This window comes from Alexandromys fortis, unplaced genomic scaffold, assembly GCF_014885135.2.
Source record: "Alexandromys fortis isolate MF-2015 unplaced genomic scaffold, M_Fortis_MF-2015_v1.1 scaffold_133, whole genome shotgun sequence".
Classification (NCBI taxonomy): domain Eukaryota; kingdom Metazoa; phylum Chordata; class Mammalia; order Rodentia; family Cricetidae; genus Alexandromys; species Alexandromys fortis.
In genome coordinates this window covers 4,885,164-4,902,331 of record NW_026068030.1, presented here as the reverse complement: position 1 = coordinate 4,902,331, position 17,168 = coordinate 4,885,164, and the positions used below count along the sequence as shown (strand labels likewise).

At 39.3% G+C, this 17,168-nt stretch overlaps 1 protein-coding gene across 11 annotated transcripts in view; it reads left to right on the top strand.

Annotated features, from left to right (window-relative positions):
- Positions 1 to 17,168, top strand: part of Ezh2 (enhancer of zeste 2 polycomb repressive complex 2 subunit) — a 54,603-nt gene that overhangs the window by 3,445 nt on the left and 33,990 nt on the right. For 2 of the 11 annotated variants that reach the window (XM_050164449.1, XM_050164442.1), the window contains exons 1-3: positions 11,757 to 11,777; positions 14,478 to 14,601; positions 15,479 to 15,580. In XM_050164449.1, coding sequence (XP_050020406.1) covers positions 14,485 to 14,601; positions 15,479 to 15,580 — 219 coding nt within the window. In that variant the 5' untranslated portion in view covers positions 11,757 to 11,777; positions 14,478 to 14,484. Of the gene's footprint in view, positions 1 to 11,662; positions 11,778 to 14,477; positions 14,602 to 15,478; positions 15,608 to 17,168 lie in introns of those variants that run through there. The other 9 variants (XM_050164447.1, XM_050164439.1, XM_050164443.1 and 6 more) reach the window with 7 other exon arrangements.

The following is a 17,168-nucleotide window of genomic DNA, read 5'->3' as shown; positions in this document are numbered from 1 at the left end:
TTTCTTTCTTTTTTTTTTTTTTTTTTTTTTGGAAGTGGATCTTGCTGTGTTCGGAATAACCTCAAACTATTGGCTGTCAATGATCTTTCTACACCTTAGCCTCCTGAGTAGCTAAGATTATAAGCATGTGTCACTGTGCTTAGCTTGAAGATGGCCGGTCTTATAATCGAAAGATATCTTGTTGGAATTAATGAGTTCTTTACTGTAATAACTTCAGGTAAGTTGTTTTGAAGCTAAAACTGGAGGAAGCAGTGCCAGTGTCATTATGTCACTTACTGGGCTGTGGTCTTCATCCTTCTTTGATGGTCCTGTACACTGCTGTGCACCTCTGCAGCCTGCTCTTCATTCTTATTCAATGGCAAAAGTAGAGATAAATCTAGTAAGATCTCAAAAATTATAGAAGTTAGAGCTGATTCTTTTCTTTCTTTTTAAAAAAATTATTTATTGGGCTGTCTGGATAGTTCAGTGGACAAAAGTGCTTGCGCCAAGACTTGTGATCTGAGTTTGCTTCTCCGTGGAGCCACATGGTGGAGAGAACTGTTGGACTCCTGCAGGTTGTCCTTTGACCTCCGCACCAAAACACACACACACTCACACGCATACACACAATTTAAAAATTATTTATTTTTTTGTGTGTGAGTGTACATGAGTGTGTGTGTGTGCAGGAAGACAAAATTGGGTTTTCCATCCATTCAAGCTGGAGGTACAGGGATTTGCAAGATGCCTGGCTGTTGTCTGGGTGATGATCAGAACGCAGGTCCTCACGATTGTGTAGCAAGTGCTCATGACTGATGAGCTATTTCATCAGCCCATGTAGCTGATAAATTTCTAAAATGGTCACATAGTTCCATACTATAGCAGAATATACCCCTGTGACACAAAAATATGGCAGAAATGAAGTGAGAAAAGGGATTTCTACATAATGAAATGAGACACTGTGTAATGAAGTTTTGGTCAGTGATACCATGTATATGAGCATAGTATAATATATATAAGATATCCTGACATAAAAGGAGTGAGATTCTGACGCGTGGTGTAACTTACATGGACTTTGAGGACCTTATGCTAAGTGAAATAAGCCAGAAGCAACTTTTTATTTACTTTTAAGATTTATTTGTTTTTATTTTATGTGTTTTGAGTGTTTGCTTCCTTGTGTGTATATGTACCATGTTTCTGCCTGGAACCCATGGAGGCCAGGAGAGTGCGTTCTTTATATCCTGGCACTGGCGTTACAGATGGTTTTATGAGCTGCTTGTGAGTATTGGGAATAGCTTGTCCTCTGGAAGAGTAATCTCTCTTAATTACTAATAGCTTATTAATTTTTTTGTTGAGTTTTTTTTTTTTTTAATTTTTAAAGATAAAAGCTGGGTGTGGTGGTGCATGCCTTCAGTCCCATCACTTGGAGTCAGAGGCAGGTGGATCTTTGAGTTTGAGGCCATCCTGGTCTACAAATTGAGTGTCAGAACGGATAGGACTGTTTCACAGAGAAACCTCTCTTCAAACAAACAAAACAAAACAAAAAGAATTTAAAAATAAAAATGTAATTACATCATTTTCCCCTTCCCCTTTTCTCTCTCTAAGTTCTCCCATGTACCCCTCCCTTGCTCATGGTCACTTTCTCTGTTATTAGGGTGTGTGTGTGTGTGTGTGTGTGTGTGTGTGTGTGTGTGTATTTACCTAAATATATAAATACAGCACACTCAGTCCATTTAGTGTTATGTGTACATATATGATTTCAGGGCTGATCATTAATGGATAACCAATCTAGGGTCCTCCTCCTGATTTCCTCCCAACTGGGCTGGTCTCAAACTTTGGCTGATCTTAATGCTTTCAAACATAATATGTGGAGCTCACTGATGGAGCTAGGTTGTCTTGTAGTGTAGGGATTACAGACATTTAATGCCAAACCCAAGCTTTTTTTTCTTTTTTCTCTTTTTTTTTTTTTTTTTTTTTTTGTGACAGGGTTTCTCTGTGGTTTTGGAGTCTGTCCTGGAACTAGCTCTGTAGACCAGGCTGGTCTCGAACTCACAAAGATCCGCCTGCCTCTGCCTCCCGAGTGCTGGGATTAAAAGCGTGCGCCACCATCGCCCGGCTCTTTTTGGTTTTTCAAGACAGGGTTTCTCTGTGTAGCTTTTGGAGCCTGTCCTGGAACTTGCTTTGTAGATCAGGCTGGCCTCGAACTCAACTCTCATCCCACCCAAGTGCTGGGATTAAAGGCGTGTGCCACTACCTAAACCCAAGCTTTTTTGATTTGTTTTGTTTAGTGTGGGTGCTGGGGATCTGGACCTAGGTCTTTATGTTTTCATGGCAAGCACTTTATTGACTGAGCCAGCCACCTTTACAGCTCCCTTGAATTAACTTTTTTTTGAGGCTGAGTATGTAGCTCATTAGGTAGAATGCTTGCCTAGCATTGACCCTAGCGCTACATAAAATCAGCTGTTATAGTACTTACCTTTAATTTTAGCAAATGGAGGCAGGTAGGTCAGAAGTTCAAGGTAATTCTCAACTCCATAGCAAGACTAGGGGTAAGTGGATCATAAATTCAAAATAATTCTCAACTTTAACTGTGTGAGAACCCTGTTTTCAAAACAACAGGGCTGGTAAGATGACTTAATGGCTGTAAAGGAGCCTGCTACCAAGCCTGATGACTTGAGTTCATCTTAAGGACCCATGTGGCAGAAGAAGAGAATCAACTCCTAAGTTCTCTTACTTCTACATATGTACTGTGCGAATACACGAGCCCATATGCATAATTGTAGTAGTAGGACGTGCGTTCATTTCCCAGCCGCCCAAAATAATCACTCAGGAACTATATTAATCACAACACTGCTTGGCCTATTAGCTTAAGCATATCTTCGGTTAACCCATTTTTATTGATCTTTATATAGCCACATGGCTGTGGCCTACCTGCAAGGTTCCATTCCGTCCTGTGTCTGGTGTCTGTCTCTAGCAGGGCTACATGGCTTCTCCCTCACTCCGCCTTCTTTCCAGCATTCAGTTCAGTCTTCCTCGCCTAGGTCTATCCTACCCTATCACAGGCCAAAGTAGCTTCTTTATTCATTAACCAATAAAAGCAACACATATACAGGACTTCCACACCACATAATATGAATATACACACAAAAAAAATCCAAAAGTATTATTAAAGGAAAACAAAAAAACCCTCAACAACTTTTAAAAGCCCTTTCAAAAAAAGGTTTATTTTTATTATTTTTAATTATGTGTATGTGGGGGGGGGCATGCTTGTGAATGCAGGCGACCCCAGATTCTAGAGGTGTTGGATTCTCCTGGAACTGGAGCTCAGTCAGTTGTGAGCTGCTTGATATTAGTATTGGGAATTGAACTTGGGTACAGTGGAATGGTAGTTCCTGCTCTTTCTTAACTTCTGAATCCCCTTAACAACTTTGATAGAAAACAAAAATCAAATGATCCCATTTATATGAGGTAGCTAGAATAGGCAACTTCTTAGAGACTGAGTAGAGGTTATCAGTGGCTCAGAAGATAGGTAATGGGTTATTGTTTAGTGAATAGGGTTTTTGTTCAGAATTATGAAATAATTCTCCAGATAGCTTAACAGTATATTGAATATATATAATTAGCCTTCTAGATCCAGATTCAATTATCTTTTCCTTGAAAATACTACCAAAAATAGTTCGTGTTGAACAGATAAGTTTTCTTGGTATTTTTCTCTAAGCAATACAGTATAACAGTACATAGTATATTATATTGGGTATTATACGTAATCCAGAGATGATTTGAAGTATATAGGATAGCTAGGTATTGTGGTATACACTTGGGAAGCTGAGGTAGGAGAGTCCCTTAAGTTCTTGAGTTTAAGACCAACCTGGGCAAAATACTGAGACCCTATCTCAAGACAACAGCAGTGGGCCAGTAGATGGCTCCGTGGGTAAAGGTACTTGATGCCAAGTGTGACAATCTGAGTTGGCTTCCTGGAACCTACATGATGGAAGGAGTTGAAGTTAACAGGCGACTGTGATCTGCCAGGCTTGGATGTTGGGAGCCGAACTCAGGCCTTTGCAAGAACAGCATACATTCTTAATCTCTTAGCCTTTCCAGCCTCCAAATATCTTGATTAAAGCCAGAAAGTTTTAGAAATCCCAGCCATGAAAAACGAGGGGGTGGGGCAGAGGGGTGGATAAGGAAGGAAACTGACAATTCTGCAAAGTTACCAAGTGATCATTTGTAGGAACCAAATTTATGCAAAATGTTTCAAGTTATCTTCAAGTAAGTTAAAGAAAAAGTGTCAACAAGTCAAAACATTTTATCTGTTTTAGTGTTTTTTTTTTTTAATCACGAAGACTGAAGACTGGAAAAGAAACAAAAACTGAGTGAGATAGTTGATGTTCTTCAGGGAGTGGGAGAGCTGACAGAAATCACTGAAGTCTTCCTTCTAGTGTTCGATGTTAATAGTCTGTAGGGAAGCTTAAGTGTATTTAGTTTGTTGACATATGAGTACCAACCATGTGCTTGTAAAAAATAGAACTAATTATTTGTTGGACCTCTACTGTGCCTACTGTAGATGAAATTTCTAAGTGAAACAGTACTCTTTAGAAAAAAAAAACAACTCAGAACAGTGCTGGGGATAGTTTGATGGTTAAATATATGCTTAGTATACACAGATCCCTGGGTTTAATCCACTAGAGCACCACAAAACCAAACCAAACCACATTGTAGCACGATTAATAAAAACCCAGAGACTGATACTGGGGTTCAACCTGAAGGCCAGAAAAGCAAAACAGCCAGCCACTGGCTCTTACCGCTTCATCAGTCTGAAATGGCGATCCGTCCTCCAGGAATCTCAGAATGAGACTGTCTGAGAGCTGTCTCCTCCTGTTTTATAATTCTCTCTAGTGCTGGGATTAAAGGCGTTCATCACTACTGCCTGGTTTCTATGCCAAACTAGTGTGGCTACTGGGATTAAAGCGTATGCCACCACTGCCTGGTCTCTAAGACTGACCAGTGTGGCTATTTTACTCTGTCTGAACTTCAGGCAAGCTTTATTTATTAAAATACAAATGAAATAATCACTATATCACGTTTGTATTTTTGTTTTTTAGAAAGATATATTTTAAAGTATTTATATAATTTTATGTGCCTGTGCTGTGCCTGACAGGATGCACGTATTGCATCCTGTTGGTTCAGGAGTCTACAGACGTCAGAAGCATGGGATTCCTGGAACTGGAATGACATACAGATGATTGTGAGCTGCCCATGTGGGTACTGGGAACTGAACCCCTGTCTTCTGCAAGAGAAGAGCAGTGAGCACTCTTAAATGATGAGCCTTCTCTCCTGTCCTTGTTTGTTTGTTTTTGAGATAGGGTCTTAGTTGTGTAACCCTGGCTGGCTTGGAACTTAACTGTGTAGGCCAGGTGGACTCAAACTGACTGGGGTTCTTCTACCTTTCTGCCTCCTGAGTACTGGGATTACAGACATGTTTACCATTTTTTGAAAAGGATTATTTTTAATCACATGTGTGTGCATGTCTCTCTGGGGAATATATACATAAGTGATGGTACCTTCGGAGATCATCAGCATCATAGTCCCTGGAGCTTGTGTTCCAGGCAGTTGTGAGCCACCTGATACCTGATATGTGCTGGGAACTGAACTTGGGGCCTTTTCAAGAGCAGTAAGTGCTGTTAACAGCTGAGCCATCCGTCCAGCCCTTATGTTTACTGTTTTAAAGTGTTTGGTTAACTAATGTTAAATATATTCACACTGATGTGTAACATATCTTTAGAACTTTTATTCTTTGGAAAGTACTTTTTTACTTTTTGTTTCTGTGAGTTTTTTGACTCTTAAGTTAATGTGAAAAGAATTGTGTTTTGGACTGAATTTCAAATCATAAAAGGCTCACGCATGTTTATTAATCAAAATTAAGTACTATTACAGTCAACACATTTTTGCAAGCAAGATTTTTTTTTGAGATGGTTTTGCTATATAAGGCTGGCTTGAAACAGATCCCCCTCTTGAGTTTAAAGGTATGCACCCCCATGCCTGGAATAGAAATAAATTTCATTTCTTTCTATTGTGTATAAAACAAAACAAAAAACTGCTCTATGTAATGGATTATAATGTATCAGGATTCACTCTTGACTGTAATGCATTGGTGTCTCATTAAGGAAAGAAATAAAAGCACTTCCTTTTGGAGTTGTTTAACCAAAAGAGTGGTTCTTCTACTTCATAACCCCTCTGTGTTCTGTCCTCTGTCTGTTGCATGAATCTGAACCTGTACCTGCTGGAAGAGCTGTCTTGTGAATCTGTCCATGTCTGTTGTATGAGCTGTGTGCCTGTCATATCAGCTGTATAGGTCTGTCCTTAACAGACTGTCCTTCGCTTTGTATTTATTGAAATGCACAGAAAGCATCACATGGTGAAGGAATAGGATACTTTTAAAGAAATCTTTAACAGAGTTTTACAAGGGATTAAGTCACTGGCTCCAACTGAACCCAGCTAACCCAGATAACAAACATCATTGCTTATCAACCAATAACCACAAGTTGCTTTCAACCTTTATGGTAGATTTTAGGAAGTTGCTTTCAACTTCTGTTTTGCTGCTCTCAGGAAATGACATACATGTATTACTCTGGGTCAGGGGCATGGAAGAATATACAATTTAAGATTCCAGCTATACATTAGCTTCAGTTGTAAAAGTTGATTACACGGGAAATCCAAGGCAAGTAAGGTTGGTTGTTACATTGTTCTCTTAAAGGCAGGTAAACAATGTGAGTACACAGTAGGTTAGCAGTCTTAAGTCTTACGTGACCTCAAGGTATATTATTAACTTGGGTGTGAGGTCCACCAAAAGTTCCAGTCTTTTAGAATGAAAGAGATGTTTTCAGAGTATTGCATTGCTACACTCCGTGATTTGAGAAACTTTTGGAAAGTATTTTTTGCATCCTGCTGGCTATGGAAGTGTTTTCTCTCCAAGAAGTTGTTGAGGTACTTGGAAAAGTGATGGTTGGTGAGCGAAAAGTCAGGGGAATATGGTGGATGAGGTAAAAATTCATAGCCCAGTTTATTCAACTTTTGAAGTATTGGTTGTGTGATATGCAGTCAGGTGTTACTGTGGAGAAAAATTGGGCTTTCTGTTGGCCAGTGCTGGCTGCAACTGTTGTAGTTTTTGGTGTATGTTGTTGATTTGCTGAGCACACATAAAGATCTTTTCAGGATTCAGAAAGCTGTAGTGGATTGCAACGTGGCCATAACCTTTTGGTGCAAGCTTGGCTTTGGGCATTACTTTGGAGTTTCTTGGTCTAACTATTGAGCTGGTTACCCTGGTTGTTGTGTATAATCCCCCTCTTTTGTATATCACAGTCAGGTGGGGAAATAGGTAAGTGCTGCATAGACAAAGAGAGGAGAGCAGTTCAAAACATCAAGTGTTGACTTTTCATCATGAGGTACCCATTTATTGAATGTTTTCACCTTTCCAGTTTGTCTCGAATGTGGATGACCATTGGGTGGTGCACACTGAGCTCTGGCAGCTTCTTTTGTAGTTGTGAGATTGTTCTCAGTTGGCTTTGTCAGCTTCCAATGCCAGTCACTTCATTCCTCATCTTCAAGGCTTCATCTCCTTTACATAACTTGTTAGACTGCTGTTTCCTGGTACACTCTGGAGCAGTTACTAGGTCAAATGTGTGCTGACGTTTCACGCTGTCTTTGTTGCTTTGTGACTCATTTTGAACTTGAATAATGAAATCTTTTGAATTTACCTTTTGTCTAACATCATTTCAAGTAGTACAAAATAAATGTAAAATAGCAATGAGTAAGTCATAGAAAAAGACTTAAAGCAAGAAAAACACATTAAAATGATGTATAACAGAACCATGTTTATTTAACAATGTTTTCCAGGAACACAGGACAAATTTCAATAAGTTAAAAACTGAAATTACCTTCGCATCAATCAACTTTGTATGAATGGAAATGGACTATCTGTCCTCCTGTGATTGGCTTGTTTTCCTTAGTGTATGAGTCCGTCTGTGTTGTAGGGGGTGCCACAATTTTCTTCTTTTTTTAATCCAAAAATTGATAGTTTATTTTGATCATGGTTGCTTCTCCCTACTAGTCCAACTCCAAATCTTTCTGTCTTTAGAAAGCAAACAGGCAAAATGAACAAACAAAAAATCAAAAACTAAAAACCCTAGAATTGTCTTTTTAAAAGGCATTTTACTATCCCATGATAGATATAGACCATGTTTTCAAATCTGTTATATTATGAGCCAATGGACATGTGCGTAGTTTCTGTCTTTTGGCTATTTTGAATGGTGCTGCAATGCATATTGGACAAATTCTTCCCCCTGCTCTGAATTTATTCTCCCCTAACCCTTTACTCTGGCTCCTGCTTTTATCTCCCGTATGCTGGCTGTGATTGGAATTCTTTTGGTTATATATTCATTCAAATGGAAGACTGCTCAGTCACAAGGTGATTCTCTTTAAGTTTTGAGGAACTTCAGCACTATTTTCTATAATGAGTATGCCATTTTACAGCCCCTCCTTACCACACCTCCTCCGAAACAAAGGTTCCAGTTATGTACCCTAGGCTGGCCTTGAACTCAATATGTAGCCTAGGTGACCTTAAATTTAGGGTTAACCCCTTGCCTCCTAACTATTGGGATTACAAGCATGTTCCACTATACCTACTAAGTATTTTGAGACAGAGTCTTCCTACTTCTCTCATGCTGGTCTTGAACTCATGGTTTTCTTGCCTCCACCATCTCCAGGTTGTTTGTGTGTTATCATTTTCAGTTCTTTGTATAGTGGTCATCCAAATGTGTCAGTGGGTTTTGTTGTTTTTAGACAGTCTCACTGTGTATCTCTGGAACTCAATATGTAGACCAGACTAGCCTGGAGCTGGAAGAGATCTGCGTGGCTCTGCCTTCTAAGTGCTGGGACAGGCAAGAACCATGCCTGACTTGTTTGTTTTGATTGCACTAGGGCTTCTCAACATCTTTTCGTGTGCTTTTGCTTTTCAATATTTTACTTTTGAATTTGTTGAAAATCATGCATTTTAGTGTAAAAGTAAATCTACACTTAACTGGGGAAAGGAGCATCTTCTCTTAAGTATATATAAAAAATTTTCTTGGGTGGGTGAGATAGCTCAGTCAGTAAAGTACTTTTCATAAGCATGGAGACCTGAGTTTGATCCTGAGTTTGATTAATATGAAAAAGCTGGGTGTTAGCGTGCATGCTTGTCAAACCAGGGTTGAAGAGGCAGCCTAACCTCGTCATTGAGTTTCTTGTTTCGGAAAACAGGGTGGTTGGTACCTGAGGAACTATACTCAGGCATACATGCATACACACCTGCACACACACACACGTACCCACATGAGCATGCAGATACACATACACATGTAGACAGTTTGCATTATGTGAACTTTATAAGTTCTTTTAATTTGTCTTATCATTTGGTAGCAAAAAGCTACAGTAGTATTTGAAATTCTAATTTAGATGTATTATATTCAAATTGTTTATAGTATAAACAAAGTTGACAAGTTTATTTTTAAATTCCTAACTTGTTTTATAAGATATGTGGCTGTCAAAAATATTTAAGAGCCAGGTGGTGGTGACACACACCTTTAATCCCAGCACTCAGGAGGCAGAGGCAGGTGGATCTTTGAGTCCAAGCCCAGCCTGGTCTACAGAGTTATCCAGGACAGCCAGGGCTACCCAAAGAAATCCTGTCTTGAGACCCCCCCCCCACCCTAAACAAACAACAACAAACACAGGAATGGGGGCTACAGAGATGACTCAGTGGCTAAGGGCACTGGCTGCTCTTCAGAGGAATCGGGTTCAATTCCCAGCATCCACATGGCAGCTCACAACTGTCTGTAACTCCAGTTCCAGGGGAATCTGTCACCCTCACACAACACACATACAGACAGAACACCAGTGCACATAAAATAAATATAAATAAATCTTTAAAAAATATTTTAGAGTCAGGGAAGGTGGGGGAAGTAACCTTTCTAAATTAATCAGTGCGGACTTGTAGCTAATGGAAATGCTGCTTGAACAGCATAGACTCTAGGAAGTCAATGTTAGAGTTATCCCATTTCTCTCCTTAAGTAATTTTATGTCTTTGGAGAGTATTTGCCTACCAGAAATAGAAAGCTTAAGTATGCATAAAGATGATGCTTATTTTTTCCTTTATTTTGGGAACATGGTTTCGTGTAACTGAGGCTAGCACTGCACTGCCTGTCCTGCTTGCCTTGGATTACAGGCATTCACTGCTATTTCCATCCACTGTTAAATAAAAATAATTTCTCGGAGGGTCTGCTGATAAAATTGAACATTCTGACCAAAAGCAAAAAATGAGAAAGAAAGGTCTTATTTGGCCTAAATTTCTACACCAAAAACTATCCCTGAGGAAAATGAGGACAGGAACTCAAGACAGGAGCGTGGAGGCAGGAATGAGGAGACCATGGAGGAGTGCTGCATGAATGGCTGGTCCTCATAGCTTGCTCAGCTTGCTTTCTGTAATGCCATTTTTTTTAAAAATTATATATGAAGTGTTTTGCCTGCAGGCCAGAAGAGGGCACCAGATCTCATTACAGATGGTGTGAACCACCTTATGGGTGCTGGGAATTGAATTCAGGACCTCTTGAGACTAACAGCTGCCATCAAAACATTTAAATATTAAAATGCAATTGAAAAAGGCTGGTGAGATAGCTGAAGAGGTTAAGGTGCTTGCCGCCAAGCCTACAAACTGAGTTCAGTCCCTGGGACCCTCATGGTGGAAAGAACTGAAAGATGTCCTCTGACCTCCACATGCATCATGGCAAGCATGTACCCATACATACAAAAGAAATACTAAAAAATGCTGTTGGAGACATGTGTTTTTCAAAATATGTCCTTTTATGGCAGCCTTGTACTATAAAAGCTTTCATTTTATTGTCTTCATAACAACAAAATCAGCTCAGAGCTGGATCACTTGGCCCCTTCTCTTATTGTTGCCCCCCCCCCCTTCAGAATGCTTGAATCTTTTACTAGCCAGCATCATCTTAGAGCAGCAGTTAGGCTCAGCATACTCAAGCTTGCACAAGCTTCTTGGTAGTTTTAGTATTTTTTCAGAAAGCAGGCTTAGTGTGCCCATTGTAGCTACTCTTTCCTGTTGTAATGCCTCTTTCCCTGGGCATACAGAGAATCCTTGCCCTTCATGTGCTCTGGCACTTCATGGGGCTGCTTCTTAGTGCGTATCTTGCGGAAAGTCTGGTGGGTCTTAGGCCATATACAGGTTGATATTGACACAGAAAAGCCAAAGAGTATTTTTAAGGGTAAAAACATGGAGAATCTTACACTTTTTTTGGGTTTGGATTTGATCCTATTTAGCCTGATATTTAGTTAAGAGTCATGGTTAAAGCTGCTAATTTAGTTGGAAAGATAAGTAGTTTGTGTATCAGTTTTCCAGTCAAGTACAAAAAAGAACATTTATTAGGCAGGAGAAAATAATAACTGCTGGCTTGATTAGCAAGGACTTTAAAGAAGGTATCAAGGGCCACAGTACTGCTTGGGAACTACTTTCAATTCTTGTGGTCTCTTAGTTGTTGGCAGCTGGGTAAGGAGAGTCAGGTGTGTCCTTTAGGCAAAGCTTATATAATCCATGGTGTGGTTTACACCTGATTTCCTTGGGAAGCATAGACTCCCTGGGATGGTGTTGTCTGGTCACTTAGAGGTTGAAAGCTGTGTTTTTACCACTTCATAGGGGCTTCTATCCTTATGGAACAAAAAGGGAAAGTGGAGGAAGCGTTTGGTGCAGAACCGAGGTACTGTTCAGCTGTTCTTTGTGATGATGGTAACACAACAAGCTTTGAAAAGCCATCCAACATGAGTTGATGTTAATTGTATATATGGTCTCAGTACTAAGTGTCAGATACCATCTGTGATGGTTAGAAAGCCTAACCCAAAGTAGTTTGTTGTGTGTGTGTGTGTGTGTGTCTGTGTGTTTGGGGGGGGTTGCATGTATTTTTTTAAAGCTCATATAACTGAGTAGTTATTGAAATTGATTTTGCTCTTCGCTTGATGGTAGGGCTCGAGTGTTGTCATTAGAATAGCTCAGCCAGGATCCTTGTCCCTGAGATTCATGCTCCTTTCTCCTGGCTTCTTAGGAATTGGGCGCATTTCCTTTTTCTTCATTTCTTTCTTTGTCCTTTCCCCTTCCTTTTCCTCTCCTCCCCTCTACTCTCCTCCACTCGCTCCCCTGTGTTCCTCTCCTCTCCCTTTTCCTCTTTTCTTCCCTCTTTTCTTTCTGGCTTCTGCATAGATAGTCCAGGATGTCCACCCTTCCTTTTCTTTCTTGCAGCAGAGCTAAACCTTACAAGTGGTGTGTTAATAAGACGCAGGTGACTCACTCTGAGTTTAAATTGCTGATAAACCTGCATTTGTTTTTAAGTCATTATTGCTAGATGCAGAGACAGTCTCTGGGATTTTATAAATGAGTAAAAACCGCCTGCTCTTGATAGTGAGGGATTTATTTACAGTGATGGTAATGGACAGTGAAAATTATGATTTCAACTGTTACATGGCACTGGTGGAATTTGGGACTTGTCACCTCTGATGGACAAGAAGCTGAGAGAATAGGAAAGCGCCTGGAAAGTCTTCTTTCAAGGCTGTAGCCAGTGACTTCCTCCGGCTACTCCCACCTCGTAGTTTCTCCCACCTCTAGTGCCAACCAGCTGGGGACGAAGTGGTCTCCAGTGTGTTCTAAACTAGTATCCTCTGCTTCAAGGACTGCTCTGTAGTGGCATCTAGCCTGCCACACACAGTTAACTCTCAGTTCCTCTGTCTCCTCTTCCGTTTCTATATGGCTGCCAAGCCTTGTCTTTTCAGAATGTAAATCACCTCTCCTCTCCTTTTATGCTTTCAAAATAAATTTGAAAATCATAGAATTTTATACAGGTAGAAATGTTCATGTAATCTCTTGAAGATTCAGTATGGTTCTAATACTTGTATAAGAAAATGTTCTAGAAAAGGACACTGGTTTAGACTTCAGGTATAGGCTCTAGAATGTGTTACTTGTCTGAACTATAGTTTCCACATTGACATAACTGGCTCAGAGTCTACAACTAAAGATAAAGCTGAAGCATTGCCCCCCCCCCCCCCCCATCCATCGTCCGTCAGTCCGTCCAGGCAAGGTTTCTCTGTGTAGCCCTGGCTGGCCTGGAACTTAACTTAGATCAGGCTGGCCTTGAATTTAGACATCTGCCTGTTTCTGCCTCCCAAGTGCTGGGATTAAAGGCAAGCACCACCACACCTGACCCTGATTTGCCCGTTATCCTTAGTGATGCGTGAAATGCACCTTTTCACTCACCTTTTGCAGCTGCGGTGGTCCTTTTACATATGCAGGAGATTGATCGTAGTAGCCCCTTGGATACTGAAACCCATGGATTCCTTGTATAAAATGGGAAGATAATTGACATAGCCTGTGCACATCTTCTGTGTCCTTCAGATTATCTGTAGTGTACTTACTGTAACTAATACAATGCAGGCACAGTTAAATAGTTGCTGTTTGTTGTTTACTACTGTTTAGGGGAAATTACCGGAAGTTTGTACATGTTTGCTATAGAAGTGACCATTGTAGACTTGGCTCCATAGAGCCAGAGTGATATGTGGGATAGACAATGCTTCAAGTGTTGGAAACTGGCTAGGGATCTGTGGAGTGGCTGGGCTCTAGCAGTGTGTGCGTACCCTCAGTTTTTGTGTGGAACGCATAATACTTAGTGTGTAATAAATTCAAGTTTTGTTTTGTTTCCTATTTTCTGGAAATATTTTTTTCTTGAATATTTTTGAACAGAAATTTGTTGAGTCCATAAATGTGAAGTCTGTGAATATTGGGAGTAAGATTCAGTTACACATTGCTTCTATAATAGCTTTTTAAAATGTATTTTTTTTGTATTTTATTTTTTATATGTGGGTGTTTTGCCTACATGTTATGTCTGTGCACCATTGTGTGCTTGAAGCTTGAGGAGGCCAGAAGATGGTGTCAGATTCTAGAAATGGAGTTAAAGGTGGGTGTGAGCTGGCATGTAGGTTCTGGAAATTGGCCTGAGTCCTCTGGGAGAGCAGCCAGTACCTTTAATCACTGAGCCATCTCTCTAGCCCCTATAATAGCCTTTTAACAATTAAAAACTTAATGTTTTACATTTTTTCTCTCTAAAAATGTGTATTTTGTGGAGTAAAAACTAGCTTGTGGTATAATCTACATACTTTCTATAATGAGATCACATTTCTGTAAACCCATTACTATTTAGGATGATAGACTATTTATAAATAAAAACATGCTTTAAATGATGTCATTAAATGAAATCATTCAATGACACATTTCCAAGATCTAACCATACAGAACACATAAGCATTTCTCTACAAATATCAGTAAAAATGTTTTGTTGATATCAGCTTTCTTGGGACTAAAAGATCTTATTCAACAAATTGGATAAATGATTTTAATATGAAATCATTGCTTTTAGAATAATCATGGGCCAGACTGGGAAGAAATCTGAGAAGGGCCCAGTTTGTTGGCGGAAACGTGTAAAATCAGAGTACATGAGACTGAGACAACTCAAGAGGTTCAGAAGAGCTGACGAAGTAAAGGTAATTTTAATCTTTTACAAAATTACATATATAATTGAAACTAGTTTCCTTCACCCCCCCAAGTTAAATAGTTTTTCTTTGAAATGATAATTTCAGTAAAATTTACAGTCATATTTACAGTAAAGTCCACAAAGACTTGAAAGCTATGGTCTTAATTAAAATGGCATTATGACTGCTTGGTGGAGTGGTGTAGCCTCTAATCCCAGCACCTGAGAGGTAGAGGCAGGAGGATCAGGAGTTCAGGACTGTACTGAGGAGATGGCTCATCAGGTAAACACACTCACTGCCAAGCCTGATTTGATCTTGAGACCTTCATGGTGGAAGGAGAGAACCAAGTCACACAAGTCCTCTGACTTCCATAGAAGTCCTGTGGCATATACATGTACAGCTCGTGAATCAACAATGTAATAAAATCATAAAGACGTTAAAGATCATCATGGGATATAAATGAATTTGAGGTCAGCATGGGATACATGAGATTTCTCAAAAAAAAAAAAAATCATGCTCATTAATGGTTACAGAAATACATTAGTCTAAGGATTATTTAGCCTGATTGGAAATTAGTCTTTTCAGTGTACCTTTGCACTGCTTGTGTAGACTCGGCCCAAACAGACATTTGTTTGTGTTTCTAATGTCATTGTGATTTCTGAAATACAAAGTTAAAGAGGATGGGAGTAGTTTCCTGTTCCTGTCTCATCTACAGCGAAGTAGCAGGGCGATGTTTTGTATGTATTAGAGTGTGGGAACTGTAGTGACTGTATACAGTCTGTGTTCATGTGAGGATATGGTCATGGTACTTCTGAGGATTCACTAGAGTTTAACATGCTTTAGATGCTTTATATTGTAACAGTGAACCATTTTTGTTTGTTTTTAAAAGACTATGTTTAGTTCCAATCGTCAGAAAATTTTGGAAAGAACAGAAACCTTAAACCAAGAATGGAAGCAGCGAAGGATACAACCTGTGCACATCATGACTTCTGTGAGCTCATTGCGCGGGACCAGGGAGGTTGGTGAACACAACGTGTTGTGATAATTGTCCACACATTTTTTTTCCTTATTGGAATGTTTATTGCTTATTGGGAAGAAGTCCCTGGCTTCAGGATGTTTCTCTAATTGCTGGTGGTTTCAGTGTGTACAAATGGCAGCCTTCAATCACACTACTCGCAATTCCTGGTCAGAGTGTCCAAGCATATTAAAAATAACTTTGAAATCAAATCTCTAAAATGTTCATCAGTTCAGTATTTAGAGCAAAGCCTGCTAACTTGAAATTGCTTTCCTCCTTGTCTCCTTAATATAAATTAGCCATGTGGTAAGCAACTTTTTCATATTTATGAGCTTAGAAAGCTTATTATGTAATTTGTTTAAAGGCTAAGGCTTCTATGAGAATTTAAAAAATTCAGTGTTGAGATTGGTATTTTCTTTTCTGAGTGAGGTAGATCTTAATCACCACCAGGTTATAATCTCAACAGTCCTATGGTCGGGTCTGTGATTAAACATTTCACCAAAGTATGCTGCCAGCAGATGAGGGATGGCAAAGGTCTAAACAGAAGAGAGGTCATTATTAGCATTCAGGTTGACCATTTCTTTTTAGGTGCCTGTTTTATGTAGAAAGACTTGGTATAGGGTGTCAAATGGAAACCAAAGGACAAAGAAGTAATTTGGAATTAAGATTATACCATTGTAGTAGATTATTTATGAGTGTATAAATGGGAACATCTGTTTGTTTTAAAGGAATTATTCAATAAGAATTTTAAAATATACCATATTACAATAAACAAGGCATAATTTGCTGTTATATGAAGCTTGTGGAGGTGGTGTGACACACAGGCTTCAAAGGCTTAAGGATCTACATACGTGATCCTTATGGTGACTTTGTTAATGGTGTGGTTTTGGTGAGAATACATGATTTGAAAAGGCTCCTAGTTATTTATAATTTGTTAGGTGGCAACTCTTTAAAGTCTGATTTATAATTTTATAAATACATGTTTTATACTGATACCTTCCCCACTATCTCATGCAAATCAAAGAGTAGACATTGGAGGTGATAGCTTTCGTTATCATATGAAGGATAAAGGGTGCTTCTCTATGCCTGAACATTCTAAGACAGGCCTTTCAGGTGATTCTTTTGCAAGGTTTGTTTATTTGTTTTAAGATTTATTTTTGAATGGGGTATAATAGCCCACATCTGAGGCAGGCAGATAACCTGTGAATTCAAGTTTAGTTAGGGCTACATAATAAAGCTCCCATCTAAAAAAAATTATTTTTATGTGTCTGAGTGTTTGTATGTGTATAAATGGACTCTATGTGCCTTGTATCTGTAGAGATCAGAAGGAACCCATTCCCCTGGAACTGTAATTAAGGCTGGTTATAAGCTACCTTGTAAATGCTAGAAACTGAACTCAGGTCTTCTGCAAGAGCAGCAAGTGCTCTCAATTACTGAGCCATCTCTCTATCCCCTTCATTTGAAAGTTTTGTCTGGTGACCTTTTTAAAATTTATAGTATTTCATTCAGGAGTAAATTCATGAATTATTTAATCTCTCTCTCTCTCTCTCTCTCTCTCTCTCTC